Raw genomic sequence first — 21680 nt, forward strand, 5'->3', positions numbered from 1 at the left:
GGGGCTCGGCACGGCGCCTCCGCCCGCAGGAAATGGCGGCGGCACGAGGTGAGGCGGGAGGGGAGCCCTCATGGCGGCGGCGGGGCGGTGTGGGGTGTGCCCGCGCTCCCGCTCCGGCGCAGCGTCTCCTCCGCCCTGCCGGCGGCGGGTTTAGGCGCCCGAGGCCGGGAGAGCGGCGGCGTGGCGGCCGGTGGAGCTCGCCCAGGGGCCGCGGCGGCGCCATGCGGCGGTCGGGAACGGCCTCCTGTAAGGGATGGCGATTTTCGCCGTCGCTCCGCTCGCAGGTCACGTAAAGCCCCCGCGGAGCGACCCGGCGGCGGGCCGGGGAGGGTAAGCTGCCCTGTGGAGCCGGGCCAGGCCTCATCTCCTTCCCGCCAGAGCGGGTCCGCTGTGCGGTGGGCGCCTTCCCGCTCCCAAACCAGGAGCCGCCCGCGACGCTCCCGGCGTGCGCGGCGCTCTCTGCCTCCTGCCTGCGGCTGTCTCTATTACTCGTGTATCGCCTTACAGGATCTGCCGCCGTGATGTGCATTTCGCCTGGAAATCCCTGCGGCCATTGCCGTGCCGGGGCTGGTGAAGAGGCGCTTCTGCCCGCAGCCCTTTCCCCAGGGCGGCAGGTAAGCGCTGCCCGGCCCCTTGCTCCTTGTGATGCTCGCCGGGCCCTGCTGCCTGCAGGCAGGACTTGGCTTGGGCAGCGCTTGCAGCAGTGTGACCGGCCCTGCGTGAGGAGGGGCTGCAGGTGGATTTGGTTTCATGAAGTAGCTTGAGACCCCGCTGTCGCCGCTGCTGCTGCAGCGTTTCTGGTGCTGTGTTTAAGCCACAGTTTTGTGTCTGCAGAAAAACACTTTTATTCAGCTCCAGCTGTGGGATAAGCACCCTTTTGGCAGAGAGCGCAGCCCCTTACAGCCATTTTATGAAGCAGTTTGTGGCCTCGGTATTGCTTGCCTCAGAACAAGTAAAGCTTAAAACATAAGCCTGCTTGGAAAAGGTTTAAGTAAGCTGGGGCCAGGATAGCTGAGTCCTAATATATACTGGCAATTGAGCACACCAGCATAAATGCAACGGAGAGAAGATTTAACAAAAAGCCGGCGTTGTGTCTTGGGCTGCCCCAGGACTGTGCAGTGAGTCAGTGGAGTCCAGGTGCTGAGCTGAAGGGGAGGCAGAGCTTCACTTTTGCGTGGTCCCTGGCTGCTTTGCTGTGCATTGCTAATGAGTAATATTGGTTACTGTTGGAAAACAGAAGTGGGTAGTTAAAAAGATACAGCTGAGTTTGAGGGCAGGATTAGGGAATTGCCTTCCAGGCCAGGAAGGCAGGCTGGGTGGTTGGGCTCTGCAGTTTCCTTTAGGAGAGCACGGTCAGGAGAAGGTGCTGAGACTTCCCAGGAGTTTCTTACGGAGATTCATCTGGAGGACTAAGAAAGTGGAGCCAGTGGCATTATATTGACTCCACTGATACTATCCTCCTAAATTAAGTGGTGGAAGAACAAGGCCTGCCTGTGAGATAAAGTCAGGACCTACTTCATCTACCTACAAGGTTTTAATGGCAATTAGAGGGAGCAAATTAAAAGTCGGATGTTTCTGTAGAAAATGGTAGGTGTGTTTGGTTTGAATTGAACACACTAAACCGTATTTCAGGGCTGTTGTGTTGTGTGTTGTTGTATTTGTGCTTTTGACATTGTCTCACCTGTGGGGTTTTGCTCACAGGCCCCTGGGTCCTTTGTTCCCGGCTCCAGGACTGGATGAGGAGGGACGCTGGATGTGCTGAAGGATTATGGTAACCAGTTTGGAAACTGTGACTGTCTGTTTAGCCATAGACAGTTTGTGTAAACCTGTCTGATAACCAGTGCAGCCTTGTGAAAGGGCTTCGTGTCATGCCCTCCAGTGGCAACAATGTGTACCAGTATTTTAAATCGAGAGGGAACAGAAGGGAATTGGAAAAAGTGATCCTTTTTACCCACCCTAAAGGGGTTTGAGGGTAACTCCTTCTAAGCCCAAGGGCCTTTGGGCAGCCCTGGCAAAGTCCCCAGTTAGCTGCTGGGTGAGGCATGGTTGGGCGCATCCCATCCTTTGGCAGTTCCTGCTGCTGCAAATCAGGGCAGCCTGTGAGGTTCACGTGGCCAGTACCAGAGCTTTAGGCATGAGCTCCTGTCCTTCACAGAAGATGAATTTTGCTGTGTGCCAGTAAATGCACAGAGTGAAAAGGAACAGGAAGAAAAACGCCAACAGGTACCAGGAAACGTGCATCTTGCAGCACATAATTCACTGTCAGAGACAAGGACAACTCGTTTTTAGCTGACTGTTGTCCTTTCACATGATCTAGTTCAGCAGTGAGCCAGAGTTCCTGTAGACAGGCCAGAGACGAGAACTGGTTTTGCCTCATCTGAGACAACTTTCAATGTAAAGAAATAGCTCTCAGATTGACAGCTCAACACAGTTCTCCAAGATGAGTGCTATACCCAGGATTCCAGATAAATGAAATACACTTGGTGTTAGTCTGTTTTGGGGTACCATGCTGGACCTGTTAATGCCCTTTAGCTTCAGTAGGAGACTCCCCTTTTACTGTCAAATACAGCTTCCAGTTCTGTACAGGGTTTGGCTCTTACAGAGGTACTGCACTTCCCCCTGTCTGGTGGACTTATACAGAAGGATGAGGTTGATGTGAACTTCCAGCTTGGGTGCCATACTGGTCTGATCAGTAGACCCTGTAGTGGAAGTGGTGGCCTCCCTGTAAAGGATTTATGTATATAAAGGTAATTCACATTGACAGCTGGTTTTAAAAAATTCAGGTTGTTCATCCCTTTTCCTTTGCTGTGTAAATATTTAAGTGATAGGTTTGGGATTCCTAAGGGAGGAAATGCTTGGGTTATTGCTGACAGGTGAAGCTTTTATTAAACAGAAACATGCAAACTCATTTCCCATATTGTTTTTAACCTAGTAGCCAATTGCTTATTTGTTCTTTTTTCAGGTAGTTCTGTTGCTGCCTTAGCTGTCCTGTACCATGCCTGGTGATGATGACTGAGTCATATTCTGCTGAGCAGACTGCTCCATACTCAGCCATCAGGCCTGCATTCTCCAACAGATTCATCAAGCTGGCAGCGTAATGACGGAGCTGTTTGGTACCCAGAGAGTCCCACTCCAAGGGTGTCTGAGCACCTTGCATTTGGCTCAGAAAATCTGTCCTTGCAGCAGTCCTGTGAGAGGGTTGTGAAGTCCCAGGGACTCCCAGCGCAGTTCACCAGTTGAAAAATATTTTGGATTGGGTTCTTGTATCATCTGAGGCGAAACAGCTAATCGTGGTGCCAGGATACAGGTATGGTTTAAATACTTGAGGTGAAAGCTGTTGGTGGGGAGCAGGGGGACTGTTCACAACAGAACATCTGCTTTCATCAGAACCGTTGGGTTCACCAGCAGTCTTTCTGCATTAAAGGCTTTGGTGAGAGGTTGACACATCCTCATACCTCTGCTCTGATACTTGTGTGTTTTACTCTTTCAGATACCTACTTGAAGAGTGTCGCTGTCGATTTTTGGCAGATAAAGGTAAAACATGTCCAGTGGGTGGAAGTTGGACCCTGAATCCAGGCGTACATTTTTAAGCAAAGAATGGTGCTCTCTCACCACTTCATTCCCTGCAGAGGAGCGGTACACTTGCAGCTGCTGTTCTCCGGTATGGCATTGCCAATGTCAGCAGGGCTCACATGGCCACCTCCTGCCCTCTGCTTTGGCAGTGGTTGCTGGCTGAGTCACCTCTTTCTGGTGGACACAAGTTGTGCTCACTGCAAAACAGCAACTGAAAGTCTCTGGCCTGCCTTACAGGAGGTCTAACGAAGTGGCCATAACAACCCTTTCTGCCCTGGAAATCTCTGAATTCCTGGTAGGCTAAGAAATGACCCTGTACTTACATAGCTCAGTGTCGCTAAACCCGTCTTCTTTTGAGGCTTGCAAAACAAATAGATGCCCAAGAGAAGATGGTACTAATCTCTGCCGTAATGACATATTCAGCTCCTGGTTTTATGGTTTCTGCAAAGCCTGTTTTGGGGAGACTTTAAGTTATTTGGGGAAGAACAGACAAGCTTTTGGCACACGGTTCTACGTCAAATCTCTTCAGTTTTGCCAGGCTGTGTTTATTTGGAGACCCTGTATATTGTAGAGGCTGCTGCCTTTTCCTGACTGTCCCCTAGAATGGAAACTTGAACCAATGATTTTTGTAATGAATGTGCAATAAATCTGTGGAAAAGCTTCTGTGTTAATGACTCTTGATTGAATTCAGGTAGTTCTGACATACACGAATGAGGCTGTTAAGAGCTAGACAAGCCTGCTTGACAGGCAGTATCTGGTGTCTGGAAATGAAGCCTAAACAAGGACATTTCAGCTGAGTGCTGGGCCAGAGTACTTCCAGCCTCCACTGGACACCCAAAGCTTCAAGGGCACAGCATCAGGGGTGAGAATTCTTCAGTGCTGAGGGGGAGAACAGATTTGTGAGTGTGGAGGATATACTCAGGTGGAGGTGAGCATGGCCAAAAAGAACAAGCTAAAAAGGATGCTTTAGGTTTCTCTATAGGGGCAATCAAGCACTGCAAAAGGCCTCCGTTTGTTTTTTCTTTTTTCCCTGGATGAATGAATGAGAAGCATGGGCATTCTGTAAAAATGTCTTTTAATATTTCAGAGTAGTGCATGCTTGGGTATTTCAAAAAGCCTCACTGTGTATGGTAGGCGCTAACAGTTGACACACAGGGGAGGCGTATTTGATTATCTTGTGTCACAGACTTCACGTAGCAACAAGAATACTTGATTGTGAGATCAGCTTCATGGTTGGAGTGTGTTCAGCTCTGTCTAGCAGCTGTACAGTGATTATGCCTCTTGCTATTTTTGGTTTTCTTTGAATTTTTAGCTCTTCAGCAGACAGAAGAGTGGAATTAGTGATTGCTCTGGAACAGGGGAGTTCCCTAGGCATCAGATGGGTACTGGGGGAACCAGTGATCCAGCTGCCACTGCTACTTGGTGACAGCGTCACCTCTGAGAAGGATGGTATCCATTTCTAACTGGAGAATTCTGGGATGCTGATGGATCTTGTGACCACAGATGGTTTTCTGCGAAGATCCTGCCTAAGAGGACACACTGTCATAAGGGCTCAGGCCTGGCAGCTGGTTTGGGTCAGGGTTGCTTTGTTCTCTTTCTTGGGAGAGAGCTGGTTTGTAGGGAGTGTGATGGAGCAGTTAATGCTGAAAGAGGGCATTGCTCAACGCAGGTTGTATGTAGATGTGGCAGCTGCAGAACACAGGTTATGGGAGGGCAGTCCATGGGGGTATTGCAATTCCAGTATGTATCCGTAAGATACCAGGTGTTTCCAAAGCAAAGCAGGGGTGGACGTAATGCTGGAAGTGTGACTTGAATGCGTAAAGATGCTGGGCAATATCTGCATTGAAAAATGACAGTCTGCAGTTCTCGTAGTCCAGCAGGATGCCAACCCTTCTGGGGGGGATAGTGATTCTGACGTCTGGTGTCATCCCGCTGTGCAGGAATTCGTACTTGTGCCTGTAGGCAAGAAACACAGACAAAAAACCTGAGGGCACCCTGGCTGCCCTCAGAGGGAAGTGCTTTGTGCATATAGGTGTGTTCCAGGGTATGCTTCCTGCTTCGCAGTCCCATCCCTCCTGTGTGCCCTGTGGTTACTGCCCCAGTCCCATCCACTTTGCTGAGCAATGGCTGTGTTTGCCGAGGAGCGGTGTGCTCTCCGCTTCCACACAGCCTTACCCCACCGCGCTCAGACCTGCCAGTCTAACACGTGTAACAGGCCTCTTGTTTCGTATCCCAGTCTGGCTGCGAATGGATGGGTGGTAGCCCTTAGATGTGGATGAGGTCAGAGCACAACATGGGACTTGCTGGTTTTTTCCATGTCTCAGAGGGCAGTGTGGGTGTCCTGTAAATCGGAGGGTGCATTCCTTGCCACTAGGTTTAGCCTGAAGTTGTCTCTTCCTCCATGAAGGGGCTGTGCTCTGTTAGGGCAGTTAGGCTGGCCCCAGAACAACGCTTGTCATCTCCTCAGCCTTGCCCCTAGATAGCTGTAGGCACTGCCAAGGAGGGAGTTGGCGAGATGACTCAGTCCTGTCCTTCCAGGCCCTGCCATGCTGCCCACTTGCCCCTGAGGGCCTGTGGTGCTGAGCCCTCTTTCCTGCCAACGTTACGGGAACTGCTCGCGCCCACCTTCACAGCAGCAGCAAGGGAGCGTAATCCCTTGGGCAGAGGCTGCCTGACTCACAGTGTGGCTAGGCATCCTCCAGACTATTGGATATCATTTTTCAAACCCCACTCTCTAAATTATGTTTCTGGCCGCTCTTCCTACAAGACCTCCCTGCTCAGCCAGGGCGGTGTTGATGGGGAAATTCAAGTCTTCACGCTCATTTACTAGAGGGTGACATCTTTTAATTTTGATTCCTGGTCTGTGGATTATTGGAGGCCAGGAGGGTGCTCTGTACGTAAGCAGCTTTGTCATGAGGGTAGCCTTATTCTTCCCCATGTAGTCGCTGTTCGAGTAATGCTGAGGTCCTTTAACAGTTACTCAAACAGCTCCTCCCTAGTGTGGCACGCTGCAACCAAAAATATGAGACTTAGGGGAATATGTGCCTTTCTGAGCAGAAATGAGAAGATTTATTCAGCTGAAGTGAGTTATCTGGCATTTCATAAGGGCCAGCTTCTTCACTAACCACCTCTTCCACCCACACCACTCAAACCTGAGAAAATTTCCCTGCAGAAATGGGTATGACAGTGACTCAAACTGAGCAATGGCCCAGCTCCCTTTTCTCTCTGAAGTCCATGCTCATTGCTCCAGAAGAATGAGAACAAACCTCAATGTACCTCTTAGCTCAACGTAGCAAGGAAATCAGCCTGCCTGCAGTGTATGGGAGAGTCATTAGCTTTAGGGCGTTTGGTCTCCCTCATTAAGCAGCATTTCTTGCTGTGTGGGAGGTGAAAGGCAGCACTGCTAAGGACTCTGGCTATGCAGCAGGCCAACTGCTGGGGAGCAGAGAGCAGCAGGTGCCTGGGGAGGAGCATGTGCTCCAGCCGGCTGAGCTGCATCTAAAACCTCCCTGTGTACCAGCAGGCAGAGGACAGGCAGAGTTGGGCCCATGCTATGCCATCCTTACCATTTAATGACACTGCATGCTGGGGACACTCAGGTGGCGTCCAGGCTCCCGGTTCAAGGGGACCCAGCAGCACCCTGGCAACTCTTGCAGGCTGAGCAGTGAGCCATTCAGACAGGCAGTAGGCAATACTCGGGGATGTCTGGGGGTGTGACTTGTTTTCTTGCTCCTGGATGCTTCACAGGCTGCCCGAATCTCACATGGGAGTCAAAGGCAATGATGCTGATATAACGGTGTCCGGGGGAGAGCCAGCAGGCTCAGCTGAGCCATAAGGGGAGCTGGCATTTCTGCTTGCAGGTATGGCTGTTAGGTACTTCCATAGGTAGGAGAGAGATCAAAAACAGTTGCATACAACTGGGTTTAGCCAGATACATAGTTTCTAGGTTACATGGATCTATTACTCTCTGTCTTCCCACTGGGGTTTCAGTGACCTAAAACAACGCCTTTACAGCTAACTTCTGTAATGCAGATTTTACTTAGATTTGTTCCTGGGACTGGCTATTTCAATGTGAGAATGTCATTACGCAGGAGGATTTGCTTAAAGGTTCCAGTATCCTTCCAACGCTAGTTCATAGTGCCAGTGGTGGAATGTCAGAGGCCCCTGGTTAAGTGCTTGGTCTGGGCTTTGATATAAAATCTCTGGCTGACCCCTGCAAGTAGGAGCTCGCCGCTGCTCTGCCTGCAGGTGTACATGTAGGAGGTGTTCCTGTAGGAGACTTGTAGCCTCCACAGCTCTTACCTCGATGGTGTGATGATATGCCTCATGCACCAGGATGAGTTGTTTGCCCCCAGATAACCATGTCTCGGAGTGTTTTCAAAAGCCACGCCGATTCTGTACTCTGTATCTTCCTCAGCTTCCACCTCCCAGTAATGCTTTCCTGGAAATGGGATCAGACTGCCCAAGATCCCAATACACCTGTGGAAGACAGACAGGAATATGTACTTTGGCAGGCACTCTCTGCAATGCTATTTACAATGTTTAGGTATGTAATGTACCTGGACATTACATATCAATAAACAAAAGCCACTTTTGCTGTCTCCTTAGCAGTGCAGCATGGATTTTTGACTACAGCAAAGTCCAAATGCTGAGGACCTGACACAGAACCTGCAGGTTTCTTTGTGCCACCTACCCTGTTTTTACCTGTGGGTAGCTTTGTATAAATGAGTGCCCTGGGCACTTTCAGGAATAGAGAGAACAGCATCCTATGCTGCCTGGGTTTTCTGGGAAAGTTATTACTTGTTAGAAAAGAGAGTGCTCTGATGAATCCCAGTATAGCAGGGGGAAAAGGCTACAGATTTTGTATTTGCTTCCCAAACAGCCTAGGGCTTTAAATGTCGCTCACCATCAAGAATTGAGCACTGTAACAGCATGGGACTCCTGGAGCAGCTGGGGAGGAGGAGACCTGCCTATGCTGTGTTTGGAGAGACCAGCAAGAATTGAACACGGTAGGAGAGCCTGGAATATGCTTAGGTACCTGGGCCATGAAAAGTTTTAACAGTAGACTGTGGTTCCTAGCCTTTATGATAGGAACCATGTAGAAGATAACTCTTTAAAAAGATGTGTAGGAGAGACAGACACAGACAATATACTACAGAGAGACCCTTCAGCTTGACTTACAGGCACAGTCTCAGAGTCAGAGGAGCTGGGCGCTTTGAAGATGCAAGTCTGCAAAAACACAGGTTCTGAAGCAAGAAAATTGGGCAAAATAACCTATGCCAAATGCTCCTGAAACACCCTAACTCGATTTAAGAGGGCAACATGAATCCTGTAAGACTACACCCCAGCTTTTCCTGAGGAGAAGTACATGGTATATTAGCTGTCATTGCTGCATCACAGGGGACAGCAGGTTTCAAAACACACCTACAGTTTTGGATGGGGATTCACACACAACCTGTATGTTTCTGTGGTAGGGTTGTCTAAAGTTGTAAATTACAAAGGCAAAGGATGTTGCTGGCAGGCACTCTGAGCTTGTCTACCTCTAGGTAATGCTGAGAAAGAGCTGCACTCAGCATTCGGAGGGCCTGATGTGTAAGGACGGGCATGCACAGCAAGATAGCTGTACTCTGTGCCACCTCAGCAGCAATCACTTAAAGCAAGTGTACAGTTCATTGCAAGTGCATCTAGATGTCTTGGGAATAGCTTAAAGGCTGCTGAAATCGGGACTCAGAGAGGGTGTGTTACTACAGCTTGAGAAGGAAAAAGAATGATGCAGAATGCATGGGTAAACATCTGTGAACAAAGTATTACCATATGAGAGTTGCAAAGCCACCAAGGCAAACCTGAGTCAGACCGTAGGAGCTACTGTGGTTAGGAAACACATCAGCCTTTCAGAGATTACACAAACTTCAGAAAGAAGAGTTTGTGATGTAATTTCCTTGTAGTGTGAGTGTTAGTCATTTCAGCTTGGGAGCTTTTGCTTTTTTTTTCCAGAGTATCTTGGCATGAAAGAAGCTTCTGAAAGTTCACTGTGGCATCAAAAACTCAGCCTCAGAGTTCAGAATGAGGTGAGTGCCAGCTCTGGCTGTTCACGTGAAACATAACAGCACCCTGTGGCAGTGGGATGAAATCCCATTTAGGCTTATCATGATGACTTTAATGAAGAGAATCATCTATCTCCTGGCTCTCTTCTACCGAGCCCTCTGGCAATATTGCATTTCCATGGAGGGACTAAGTTGTGGGTTTGTATTCTGTGTCTGCAGATGCCTGTCCTGATTATATGTTGTTTCCATGGTTCTGACTGGAAACATTGCATTTCGGCAAGCTAAGTCTCTCATTTCAATGGCAAAGGGCCTAATTCTTTTTTGAAAGTAAGATCTCTAGGCCCAAATAGCATCAGCTAGATCTTTCAGCAAGAGGTAAGTATTCAGATCCCTCTCCTTTCCTTAGCATTTGCTTTGGCACTTAAATACCTGTTCAAATTTAGCTCAATGTGCCCAATGTGTAAGCAGGTTTGTATGTAATTGTGGCTGGCTGCATCTGTAATCCTCTTTATGAACTTGCATTAACTTCCAAGTGATGCTTAAGTTCCAAAGAGCAGCTAGAGAGAGAGATGTAAATTCACAAAATCAATGAGAGCTGCTGAAAGCCCCATTAGACACTTCATGGCATCTGTTTAAGAAAACCAAACAGACCAACTATGCTTTGAACTACACAAGCTTCTTTCAAAGAAGAGGGTCAGGTGCCCAAAGCACCAATAGGGTTTTTTGCCCATTCTGTAGTATTTGCTGTAGTGAACATGTTTTACATAAGATGAGTATTTGGTGGTTCCCTCGGACAGAGCTGTATAAAAACAGCCCCCAAACCTCCACGTGTGAAACCGAGACCAAGGAAGGATGGGCAGAGCCTCCTGCACATTATGCGCAAGGCTCTATCACCTTGGCAGCTTGCAGAGGAAGGGGCAGGAGAGAGGGAGCAACAGCCAGCAGAGAGGAGGAGCTCCTCAAGTCTTGGAAGCGTGCAAGTGCTGGATCACTGTAATTAACAGAGAACCTAATAATTATGCCTTTTTTTTTTTTTTTTTAAATCCCAGTAGTGCTGTATTAAGAGTATATGGGGTTTGATTTATTTTTTTTCTTGTGACATTTTTCTGGGGTTTTTGGGCTCTGTAAAGAATTAAATGGGAAGAAAGTTTTGGAATTTAATAGAAGTCAGTGCACACATCATGCAAAGGGAGATGTTGTAGACAATATGTATTAGTCACCCTAGAAATTCTCAAAAAAGAGCAGCAAGCCACAGGGAGTTCAGTAATGGTGCTCAGGAACGATAACCCCAGTGAAACTATGGGGCCTGGATAAATGGATACAGAGTTTTACTCTCCAAGGAACTATGGGGAAAGCCTACCATTTCAAATAGTAGTTATTGAACTATTGAATAGTTATCTTAGGAGCCCAACTTGAAATACCTTAAAATAAATCTGATTTTCTAAAAGATGAGTAATCCATATTTTAAAAGGACCGACAAAGATGTTTGCAGTTGTCTAAAACTGAAGACAACCATAGTCACTTATGCAAAAACCAAGATGGAAAAAAACACTATACATTATATACACACATACAGTCTGGAAGTTTTACTTGGTCGGTGCCTGGCTTGAAGGTGAGGAGAGCTGCAATACCAGTAAACCTTTTTAGTGGATTTAAATTCAAGGTAGGGGTGTATCGTGGGCGAAGCAGCCACAAACCACATGCATTAGTTGCAACTGAAATTCTTCCGTATACCTTGTAAAGCTGTTATCATAGACAGGCAGATCACACTCTGGGTTTTCCAGTTCATCGCATGCAATTGTAAATCCATCATCTAGAATTGCCAGTAAAGGATGGGCTGTGTCCTCGTTAAGGCAGAAGTAGGTGCCTGCAAGAGAGAATGCCTGAGGATAACTCCAGCAACTCCTTATGGCATTAGGGTTTGCAGCAAGGGTGTGGTAAAATGTTGTTTGGATCCACAAAAAGATTAAACAGTGCTCTGGAAGGAATCTGTGGCTGACACTGAGAGGACAAGATTGTCCATTTGGAGTTTTTCAAATAAATGGGTGTTTTACAGCTTAACACTGTTTAGTTACAGCCTTGTGAAAAGCAGAAAAGGGGCCTTAAGCTGGTTTTAAACCCAGCCAGGGCTCAAAACTGCAGGCATTGTGCAGGAAGTAGCTATTCAAAGATGAGGGGTCCTCCCTGCAATGGACTGTCCGGTTTCAAGTCATCTTCCTCAGAACTGAAATGATCTATTTTTAATCACTGAAAGGAGAAGAGGGGCTTAAAGGCCTCTCTATGGCCTCACTCTTCCACATAAATGCTGGGCACAGCTTGAAGAGAAAGGATCTCTACAAAGGTGCCACATGCAGCATCCCCCATGCTTCAGGACCTCCTCATCAGATCAGCCCTCAGAGAGGTAAGTCAGCTAAGCCAGCCCAGGATAAAAGTACTTCTGCCTTTCTCCCTTCTGAGACTTCACAAAGCAGTGATGCACTGCGCTCTGATGGGCAGCCACGTGCATCACAGCTGCTGTTTGTAGTTGATGTTTGTGTATCCACCCCAGTAAGTAAGAATCAAAGGTCATTCCCTGTGTCGGAGGTAAGCGCTTGCAGCTGACAGATCAATTTGCATCAGCTGTTTGCATAATGTAGACTCAGAGAAGATAAATCTCTCCATGCTAATCCCAAATGAAATCATTGTAATCAGACTGCAAGTTACTTCAATGCAAATACAATACAAACAATGACAGGGCAATTACAGGCATGTGCTGCTGAAAACAAACACATGCTGTGCAAGTAGAATTGGCAATTTCAAATATTGAGTTTGATTTAAGCAGTTGAAATACACACAAACAATGGTAATACAATGACAGTCTCCAGGGATTTAAGAATGATCATTTCTTCTCTGTGGTGTCACTGATGCGTAGCAGACAGGTTTCTTATTGAAACGTAGCCTTTCGCAGATTAATGGGGGTGTGGTCAGCTTGCTGAATAAGGACAAATTTGCAAATCTCTCACAGAAGGTAAGGGCAGAAGAGACACGGGTATGGTGTGAATGCATCTGTGAGTGATGTGGGAGGCTTGAGACACCCCAGTGAAGTTGCAGTGTTGTCATAGCAGTGGTGAAGATGAAAACAGGTGTCTACCTGTAACTCCTTAAAACTAGCTTTGATTAGATGGTTGGGAGGGGAAAAGGCTTCCAACTTCCCTTTGGTGGAGAAGGTTAATCCTTGCCTAGTGTGGCACCGAGAGCAGAAATGATAATGCTATGTCAGTTACCAAAAGCAAAGCTTCCAGCTGAAAGCTGGACTGCCTTTTTCCTGATGAATAAAGGGAACCAGCCCTCAGAGCTTCCCCAGCCAAGCTGGAGACTTTCGAATATATACAGAGAAAGACTTTGCATATCCAAATGACTCTGGAAAGTGCTGACTGTCTCAGCCATACTTTCCAGCAGCAGCATCATTAGAAGGTAATCTCTGAAGTAAAGTAAAATCACACTACAACTTTCTTCCTTGGTGTATCGGTACTTGGTAAGCTGGCAACATCTGAGGGTGTTGGGTTGATATTGTCTTTTAAAATGTTTAGAAATGAGTAACTTTCAAGTATCAAATGTACTGGACAGAAATAATTTTAAATTACAGAGCTAAAGCAATGCACTTACTGTTACAAAAAGTGGGTTTTTCATTCCTAAAAGGTTACCAGGTGTGTAATTAGATGTAAGAGATTAGGACCTGATCCAGAGGCCATTGAAACGAGCAGGAATCTTTCTGTTGAGATAATAGATGCTACAACGGGCTGCTGGAGTTGTTCTGAGCTGTACAGTACCTGTGGTGTGTATCAGGACAGGTTCACTTCTTTCACTGGAACCACCCAGGTTTAGGGCTCTAACACAGATGCGGTAGCTTTGTGTTGGCTGAAGGTGAATTAGGACTTCGCAGTTAGGAATCCCAACAATAGATCTACAGAAAATAAATCCATGGAAAATTATAGGGTAGAGAACAAAGGTAGGCCTTTGAGACTATTTTTCTGAACAACAAAGAAGAAATTACATGATCAGCTTCTCTTGTAACCCATCAACACCACTTTACCTTGTACAGTTGTCAGTAGTGGGGGCAAGAGACAGTCTGTGACAGACTATGCAGATTTTTACATTTGCTTCTGCCCTTTTCTCATACCCTGTATAGTCACTTTTGATTAACATTTACACAATTAATTTTACTAAGAGGAATGTTTATAAAGGTGAATTCACCAAAGGGTTATGGGTCCTTTCTTAGTGCTATCTGATGCCACATGACTTGAAATGGTTTCATCTCTACAGGACATGGACTTGATAGAATAGTGACTCACTCGGTAATAATATCGCCATTTTCTTCATCTGTCAGCTTGGACAATTCAACCATGTAGGAATCAACAGGGTTAATGTCTCTAGATTCCCAGCACACCAGTGCTGCATTTTCACAGCTTCGGATCTTTTTACTCTTTATGATAGGTGGTGAAGGAGCTAAAAAGTAGGCAAAAGAACAATTCTAAGCTGTTGCTTGAAGATGTTTGCGACAAACATGCTATGAAGACTTAAAAAATAGAACAAAGTTGTTTACTAATACTATATAGTTAAAGAAACCTGCTTCCCCAATGGACAATAAACAGCAGGCAGGGTGATTAACAGTACTATTCAAAGACTGAATTTGGACTATAAAGGTCCCAAGAGAATTAATCAGAGAAGTAACATAGATAAAGACTGATTACACAACCGTTTTCTTTCGGTTTTAGCTTTGTCATAAAGGTGCATCTCTTCTCTGCTCTAAGATGTCAAAGACATCTGGAACGAGTGCTTGAAGGTCTCACTCTGACTTGCTCATTTGATGTCAGAATTTCACAAAATGTGCTTGACTGAACTGCAGTTACAAAGGGCAGCATAGCAGGTGAATCCACAAAATACCTACAGGCCAATAAAAGGAGGGCTGGCATCCACCTGGCAGAACTGGGAGACTTGAGCCTTATTCACAGCTCTTCTACATGCTTGCATTTAAATAAGTTATTTTGTCCCTGTGCTTCTGTTTCTCCAACTCTAAAACAGGGACGATTGGCCTGATAGGATCTCCAAATAAAAGTAGGAAATTCCCATGTGGTCAGTAGACTTAACGTCAGAAGAAATGAAGCGCCCAGAAAGCATTACTGGCATAAAATTCAGAGATGACTGTGAATTTCACTATGAAGGTCACATAGTCGTATGAATAAAATATTTTTACCTGTTACATAAACTGCTCTTTCACTTGGTGGACTGATACCAGAGGCATTTAAAGCACTGACCCAGAATTCATACTGTGTATTCGGCAACAGATTACTAATGGTGCAGTATGTCTCTTTGACTTTTAGCGTATGCTCTGAAATGAAAACAACAAAGCATTTACAGTGCCTTTACACAGTTACCCACTCTTCCCCAAAGCTGCCTCAAATAATGGAGTTGAGGTGCATTGTTTTGTGTGCTGAGTTCAAGAGAGCTCCTTGTGTTCCATACCCTTTGATTAGCTGTCAGGCTGTTTCACCATGCCTTCCTCTAAGGAGACATAAATCAGATAACGCATCACTTTCTGAAGGAGCCACACCACTCAGAAAAAAAAAAAAAACAGGAAGAAAGGTCACCCACGTGTCGCTGAATTTTTTCTAAAAAGACCCTGCACATTCCCACTCCAGGGATGCTGTCTGGTCAGCTCATCCCAGCAGTGTGACAAGAGCTGAAGCTATTTCACTTCTCATTTCTCATTCTTCATCTTATAAAATTTGGATAGGTTCTGCTTTTCTTTCTGAACTGGCCATGTGGCACTCTACTGGCTTCCACTTTTGCTGGAGAAGTGACTGGGTGTTTTCAGGAGAAGGTTCTGCAAGAATATTAGCAAAGGCAGTTTTGTCACAAGGCTGGGACATTTTAGGATGGTTCTGTGTTCTTTTTTTGTGCGTGTGAGTGATGGGGAGTTACAGCCTATTATTAGCACTGAGATAAACTGTAAAATGACTGTGGGGGTTTCAGTGGGCATGCCGATAATATGATGATTTGCTCTCTAAAAATACTGTGCTTTGTAGTGGATGCAGTGCATGTGTGTCTAACAAAGTGCCCACCCTCCAGGAAAGGAAATGCTACTGCTGAGACCTGACTCCATCCACTGTCCCCTTCCCACTCCTGCTACCCCAGCTGCTGCCCTGTCCTGTCTTTGCTCCTGTGATGGGTCCTGCTGCAGCTAGCAGTATGGCAGACCTGGCTGGGGAAGAGTGACAAAGCCAGAAGCTGGAAATGGGGTGGTAGATATAACAGTTTTGGTGGCAGAGAGAGCGCACAGAAAGCGCACTGGTTGCCACAACAAGTCCAGAGGCACTTTGGAACCAGCTGGTTTTGCCAGTGGAGGGCTGAGGTGTCCCCTTGGGTCCAGGCCTCCTTACCTGCTTGTTCATCACTGTGCCTCTCGTTGCTCACTGGTTTATAGCACAGTTGGTAGCACTCAACAGTGTCATCTGAGAAGAGGCCCCAGCAAACTCTCAGTGAGGTGCCAGTTGCTGCATTGGGAGCCTGAGGATTGATCACAGGGGCACAAGGAGCTGCAGAGGGGAAAACAGGTCAGTTTTTGAACGTATAAGCACGGTATGTTGTTCACAGGCAAACACCTCTCCTCTCACAAAGGTGTTTGCACAAAGCCTAGGCATTGAATAGGGTCATATTCCTCCCACATGGAGAAAAGTTAGGAGCTGACCCTGTAAATAGTTGCAGGTAATAATCAGGTCACTGGTGTATGAACTAGTCTTGTTTCAAATCAAAATCAAAACAACAAAGTACATAAGCCTCAGCCTAACCCTTCTCTGTAAACTTGACCTCCCCTGCCTCTGAGAGCTGTTGTTCCACAGCGAGCTAGTACAGCCCTGCAGGAGCAACATCTGACGTGCACTGCAGTGCTGCGGACCAGCCCAGGGGCTGAGGAGCCTCTGGAGGAAAGATGAAGGAAAAGCTGTACAACATGGGGTCAGCAGCACAAGCAAACAAGTAGCAAATACTATTTTACTTTAAGAAAACACAATGTATGGGCATAAAAAATGCATATTGTTCTTTCTGACCATTTGTGGTGTGCCAGAAAAGATTTTAAATCTTTTGTATTTTTATTTTTTTAATTATTAGAAATTTGTTTGGGTTTTGCTCTGTTTCCTGTGGATAATAGGAAAAGTGTTTGCTAAATAGCAGAGGAACAAGCCACTGAAATCTTCTGTTGAAAAAAACTTCTGTTTAATACACATCCTTAATTAGATGTAAATAGGTCTGAAATAATGATCAGATAGGAAGAGTACCTGGAATAGTGTTAATGGAGTTCATTAGTTGTTCAACTTCAGAGAAATCTATGACCCTCTCTTTGAAGTCTGGCAGTGCAGAAAGCTCTAAATCCACTTCTTTCTTTAAGAATTCTTCCAGCCTGTAATTGTAGGAAAAAAAAATATGTCTAATTGGAAGTACCATAGTGTTGGAGATACTTTTCTATGACACCTATTGGTAAGAGGAAAAGAACAGCAAACTCTAAAATAACAGCTATTTCCTTAAAATAATGTTTTCATAGTTGTACAAAGCTCAGCCTCCCCATGTCCTTTGCTTGGAGATACATGGCCATACGTCAGATCGGTGCTCCAAGATGCCAAACAGAGTTGGATGCTGATGGGACTGGGGGACCACACTTTGTGTGCCCCACTCATGCAGCGAGCTGGCTGCCACACACTGCGCTCCCACTGAGCAGGTGAGTGAGATCTCCTAGTACCCCTCTGTGGGAGGCAAGCTATTAGCTCCATGACTTTCATTATTTTGAATTTATGACACTATTACTAATTCAGGACCTCATGGTTCTAGGTGTTGTAAATTTGAAACAAAGGGGTATCTTCTCTGTGTTTTCATAAACGATGACAGTCAATGTAAATGTATATTTTTTGCAATTGATTTAGTGTGCCTTAAGACTTCTTCCAACTGCTCCAAGATCTTTCAGTATCTGTTTTGAGCTCCCACAGCTTGACTTTCTACCCCTCTATATTAATGCATAAATAAGCCTGTTACTAATCTATTTAGGGAGCTCAGTTTTAGTCCGATTTGTATCCAGAGCATTTCTTTCAAGATCTTTAGCAATCCTGTTTCTCAGTCACTGAAATTAGTTCCTTATGACTAAGCTGAAAACAGTGATTTATTCATGCTCTAACTCTCCTTTTGGGTTTTTTTAAATTGGCTCAAAACTAGTTTTGAGTGTCAAACTTCTTAGAGCAACTTTTCCTGCTGCAGTTTAATCCAGAAATACTAAAGATTTCAATAGCTCTAGTAGCTTAGATAACATTTGTGTGCCTGAACAGAGTCCAGAACATGCAAGTGTCTCCAGTAACAGGTCCAATTAGCAGGAAGAAATGTGACACAAAATCCCAGACTGTGATACTACCTGTCAACCATGGTTACTGCTGCCTGCAGAAAAAAAGAGAGAGCATGTTAAAGACAGAAAAGATATATTTCTTGCATTAGTCCAGAGTCAGACTACATCATGCTGTTGACCTGTCTTACACGAATTGTCCCAAATGCAGCCCTTAGAGTGAACTAATTGGCTCCCACCCAGATCTGAGAACAAAGCCGTGCCTAACTGTCCATTCAAATGGACAGATCTTGGCTGAATTTACAGTAAGATAACGTGCAGTATCAGGCAGTGACCAGTGTCTACCCATCTAGACTCCAGACCATAACCTTCCTCAGTTGTCCAAAGTGCTGACAGATCCTTCACAAACAAAAACCAACAACAGCTGCAGAAAAGAACTTAGTGAAATTATCTACATCGGAGGGAGTCTGAGCAGTGCACGTTACTGGAAGACTGCTGTACAGTCCCTGGAGAAAAACTAAGCAGCTGAGTGCTCATGACCAAGAGCTATTCACTTCTTGGTGAATAGTGGTTCCTAGGGGTGATGTAAAACTGTTTACGAGCTAAGGAGAAAATAAGGTTATTCCAGAGATGCAGAGGAACAGGAAAAGTCAGCTCATGCGAAGAACTCAGCAGGTTGGAGTGACACAGCAAGCTGATCCATTGGAGCACCCTGGAGGTGTTAGGAGATTTGTTTACTGTCTGGTTCAGAAGTTACTGTGGCTGTGCTATAGAAGCGCTCCTACCCACCTGAGTCACAGGACAGCTCAGATTAGAGCAATCACTCATCAGCAGTGAAAATTCTCTTTTTTTCCCAATAATTTTTCTACCTGCTAAAGAAAAATAACTTCTTGACACCTCCTCAACAGTGGGATTCATCCATCACTTTGCAGGAGCTCCTGATGTATTTAGTTTGGAGCCTCCTGTTCAGCTGAACTTTCCAACAAAATGAGCAAGAAAAAGAAACATCTTCCAAAGTGGTTGGATCAGCCTGCTTGCTGTGAGCCCAGAATAGAGCAAGACAGCTGAGCCTGCATAAGGCAATGAACACTAAGTGCTTCCAGAGTTTCCTGAGATAAGCTTTTTAGAGAGATATCTTCTCTCTGAACCCCAGTGAGACTCACAAATCATTGAGCACCCAAGTTATAAACTTCTGCTGCTGCTTCTGCATTTTGGCCCCATTGTGTTGCCCCACTAAGTCAATGCCACCATGCCAAGCACCTGGAGCAGTGACAGCACCATGGACCAAGCACCACAAATGCTCTCTAGCAATAAAGCCACTTGGGACTTCCCAGCTGGGGGCTACTTGCAAGCAGCAAAGAGCATTTAGAAGGGGCCTTGCCAGGTAAAGGTCTTTACCTTCATAAAATCGGCTTTGTCATTTTCCAGGTAAAGCTCCTGGGTTGTGTCTGTCAGCTCCTTGCAGGTGTCGAGATGTTCCCCACAACTGACCAGTTGCCCATATAAAGCTTCCAGCTTCTGTCTCTTCTCTTCCCCCAGTGCTTCCAACTGTTCTTCGTACTTCTGAGCAAGCACTTGCACTGCGTCATTGTAATGCACCTCAAAGTTCTGCTCCTGCCTCCCAAAGTTTTCCTGCAAGGCATTTGGAGGTTTGTTCCTTGGTGTCAGGCCTGATCCATAGGTCAGCCAGAGAAAAGTCTTACTCAGGTCTGCCTAATATTCTCCTTGCCAGGGAGGCAACTGCAGTACACAGAAGCTGTAATCTGACTAATTTCCATTTTTAGGGGTTTATTCTAATCATTCACCCCCACTGAGGCACAAGAGACTGTTGGATTTGGTTCCAGACATAAAAGCATCAGAAATTATAATAAAAACAATGATGCAAGGCAACTGTCTCCAACCTAAGCCCAGGGAGCACAATTAGGGATATGCACATCCTTCCATAAGAGAAACCATGGCAACCCAGTGGGATCCATGGATTCACACTGGGGGAGCTGAGCAGCTAATGCTGGTATCCTCACTCGCTGCTGGAGAAAGCATTAGGAAGGAAGATTTAAGGAGCAGGCAAGGCTTTATTGCCAGCAGCTGCCCACTGCTCAGGCACTGATGTCCTTCTGTGCCACATGCAGCAGAGAAAGACAGTAGGTGCCTTGAGTTACTGCTTCAGTTTGACTTGCTGCCAGCTGGGCCCCTTCCCCCGGGGCCAAGCTGACATCAGCCGAGCAGGAGCACAACCCTTGAAGTGCTGTAGCTCGATGCAGCTGGTCCAAGGGTTTGCCCGTATCTGGCACTTCTGTAAACGAAACCGAGTGAACACAAGGGATACACTCTGGATGGACTAGTTAGATCACAGGTCCTTGGCCGTTTAAAACTAAGATAATCTGAGTGGGGGTTACTTTATTTCTGAACACAAGTGTCTGTGCAAATGCTTAATGTGGTTTTACTAGCCCACTTAAAAAATTAATTAGGATGAATTTTCTGGAGTACCTCAGTCTAGGCAAACCCCAAGATAACTCTGTGCTCTGTTACCGTAATTACTCACCTCATTAACAACTGAACACTATGACTGTCAAAACTGTTCTAACCCCAGTACCACAAAGTTAGCCCAAGAAAAAATGCCTTACCTCTACAGTGATGAAGATTTCCTCCAAGTGACTGGCAAAGTTTTCCATCTGAGCAATCTGCTCTTCCAACTTGCACATGTTTTTATGAATCTCCTCCTACCAAAACACCCAGCATGATTCTTAGTATGCCTGAACACTGCTTTAGAGGCACCGCAGTACACTTGTATTACTCTTACCTTTTCACTTTCCACGGCACTGGGGAGCTGAGCCACCTCGTGATCCTTGTGCTCACCAAACAGTTTGTCAAAAGCTCGGATTGGCATCTTGCAGGTAGAACAAAAAACATCTGCCGCTTCCTCCTCCTCACTGACAGCCTGACTGTTCCACTCATCCGACGTGCCGCCGCTGCTAAGCCCCTCTCTGGACCATATGTGGCTCTCGGCCTCATCCTCTGCTCTGGCTTTGCTCTGATCTTCATCTTGAGAAGCCTCGCCAGGAAGTCCCTGTTGCTTTGTGCTTTGACTTTGATCTTTCACTGGAGAGCTGCTTTTTGATGTATTATATATGGAGCCTTGTGATCCTCCTCTTTCTGTGCGAGCAGGTGGCCATCTGCTCTCCACCATCTCCAGATGTCCTCCAAGAAGCTCAAGCTCTTTTTCTCTGTCCTCATCAAGTCCATACATCTTAGCCAACTCTGCAACCTCCTTTTCCAAGTCATATCCAGCTTCTTGCGAGCGCTGAAATTTTTCACTACTCAATCCAGATTCCCTTCTCGTATCCCCCAGAGATCTGTCTACTTGACCAGATAGCTCTTCAGGAAAGATATCAAACCTCTCCTTTGATCCATAAAGATCCATGTGATAAAATATCAAGCCTTCAGCCTCAGTCTCACTAGACTCTGGAACTGGTGGGGAAGCTGAACGACCAGGTGACTGGTCACTAGTTTCATACTCTCTTGCACTGCCAGATCTGGATGACATTGGTATCCTCAGTGAGGCTTTTGAGATGATGAGTCTCAATCCTGTAAAAGATAAGAAAGATCCTTAGCTACATACTTAGATATCAAGCATGAGTTTTTCTTGCTTAAAAATATATAGATGGAATAGGTCTGGCTGAGGACTGCTCAGGGCCTGGAGGTAG

General features: G+C 46.1%; 1 protein-coding gene, 1 long non-coding RNA gene and 1 other non-coding gene across 4 annotated transcripts; 2 read left to right on the forward strand and 1 right to left on the reverse strand.

Annotated features, from left to right (window-relative positions):
- LOC127020584 (uncharacterized) lies at positions 1–4230 on the forward strand. 2 transcript variants are annotated; one of them, XR_007767090.1, is made up of 5 exons: positions 1–48; positions 508–614; positions 1702–1771; positions 2963–3307; positions 3491–4230. It is a non-coding gene; the product is annotated as an uncharacterized LOC127020584 (long non-coding RNA). The 2 variants fall into 2 exon arrangements; XR_007767091.1 differs by lacking the exons at positions 1–48; positions 508–614 and adding an exon at positions 1468–1587.
- Positions 1402–1532, forward strand: LOC127020881 (small Cajal body-specific RNA 15). The gene has a single exon (XR_007767135.1). It is a non-coding gene; the product is annotated as a small Cajal body-specific RNA 15 (non-coding RNA).
- A 409-nt stretch (positions 4231–4639) lies between the features above and the next one.
- FSD2 (fibronectin type III and SPRY domain containing 2) lies at positions 4640–21554 on the reverse strand. The gene is made up of 12 exons (XM_050903283.1): positions 20777–21554; positions 20601–20696; positions 19375–19608; positions 18049–18071; positions 16931–17052; positions 16037–16192; positions 14851–14985; positions 13949–14102; positions 13427–13560; positions 11352–11484; positions 7876–8052; positions 4640–5529 (listed from the first exon to the last, which is right to left on the reverse strand). The coding sequence occupies exons 1-12, from the start codon at positions 21518–21520 to the stop codon at positions 5277–5279; spliced, it is 2361 nt and encodes a 786-aa protein (XP_050759240.1). The 5' UTR covers positions 21521–21554; the 3' UTR covers positions 4640–5276.
- Between the last annotated feature and the right edge of the window lie 126 nt (positions 21555–21680).

This window comes from Gymnogyps californianus, chromosome 11, assembly GCF_018139145.2.
Source record: "Gymnogyps californianus isolate 813 chromosome 11, ASM1813914v2, whole genome shotgun sequence".
In the NCBI taxonomy this organism is placed as follows: Eukaryota; Metazoa; Chordata; class Aves; order Accipitriformes; family Cathartidae; genus Gymnogyps; species Gymnogyps californianus.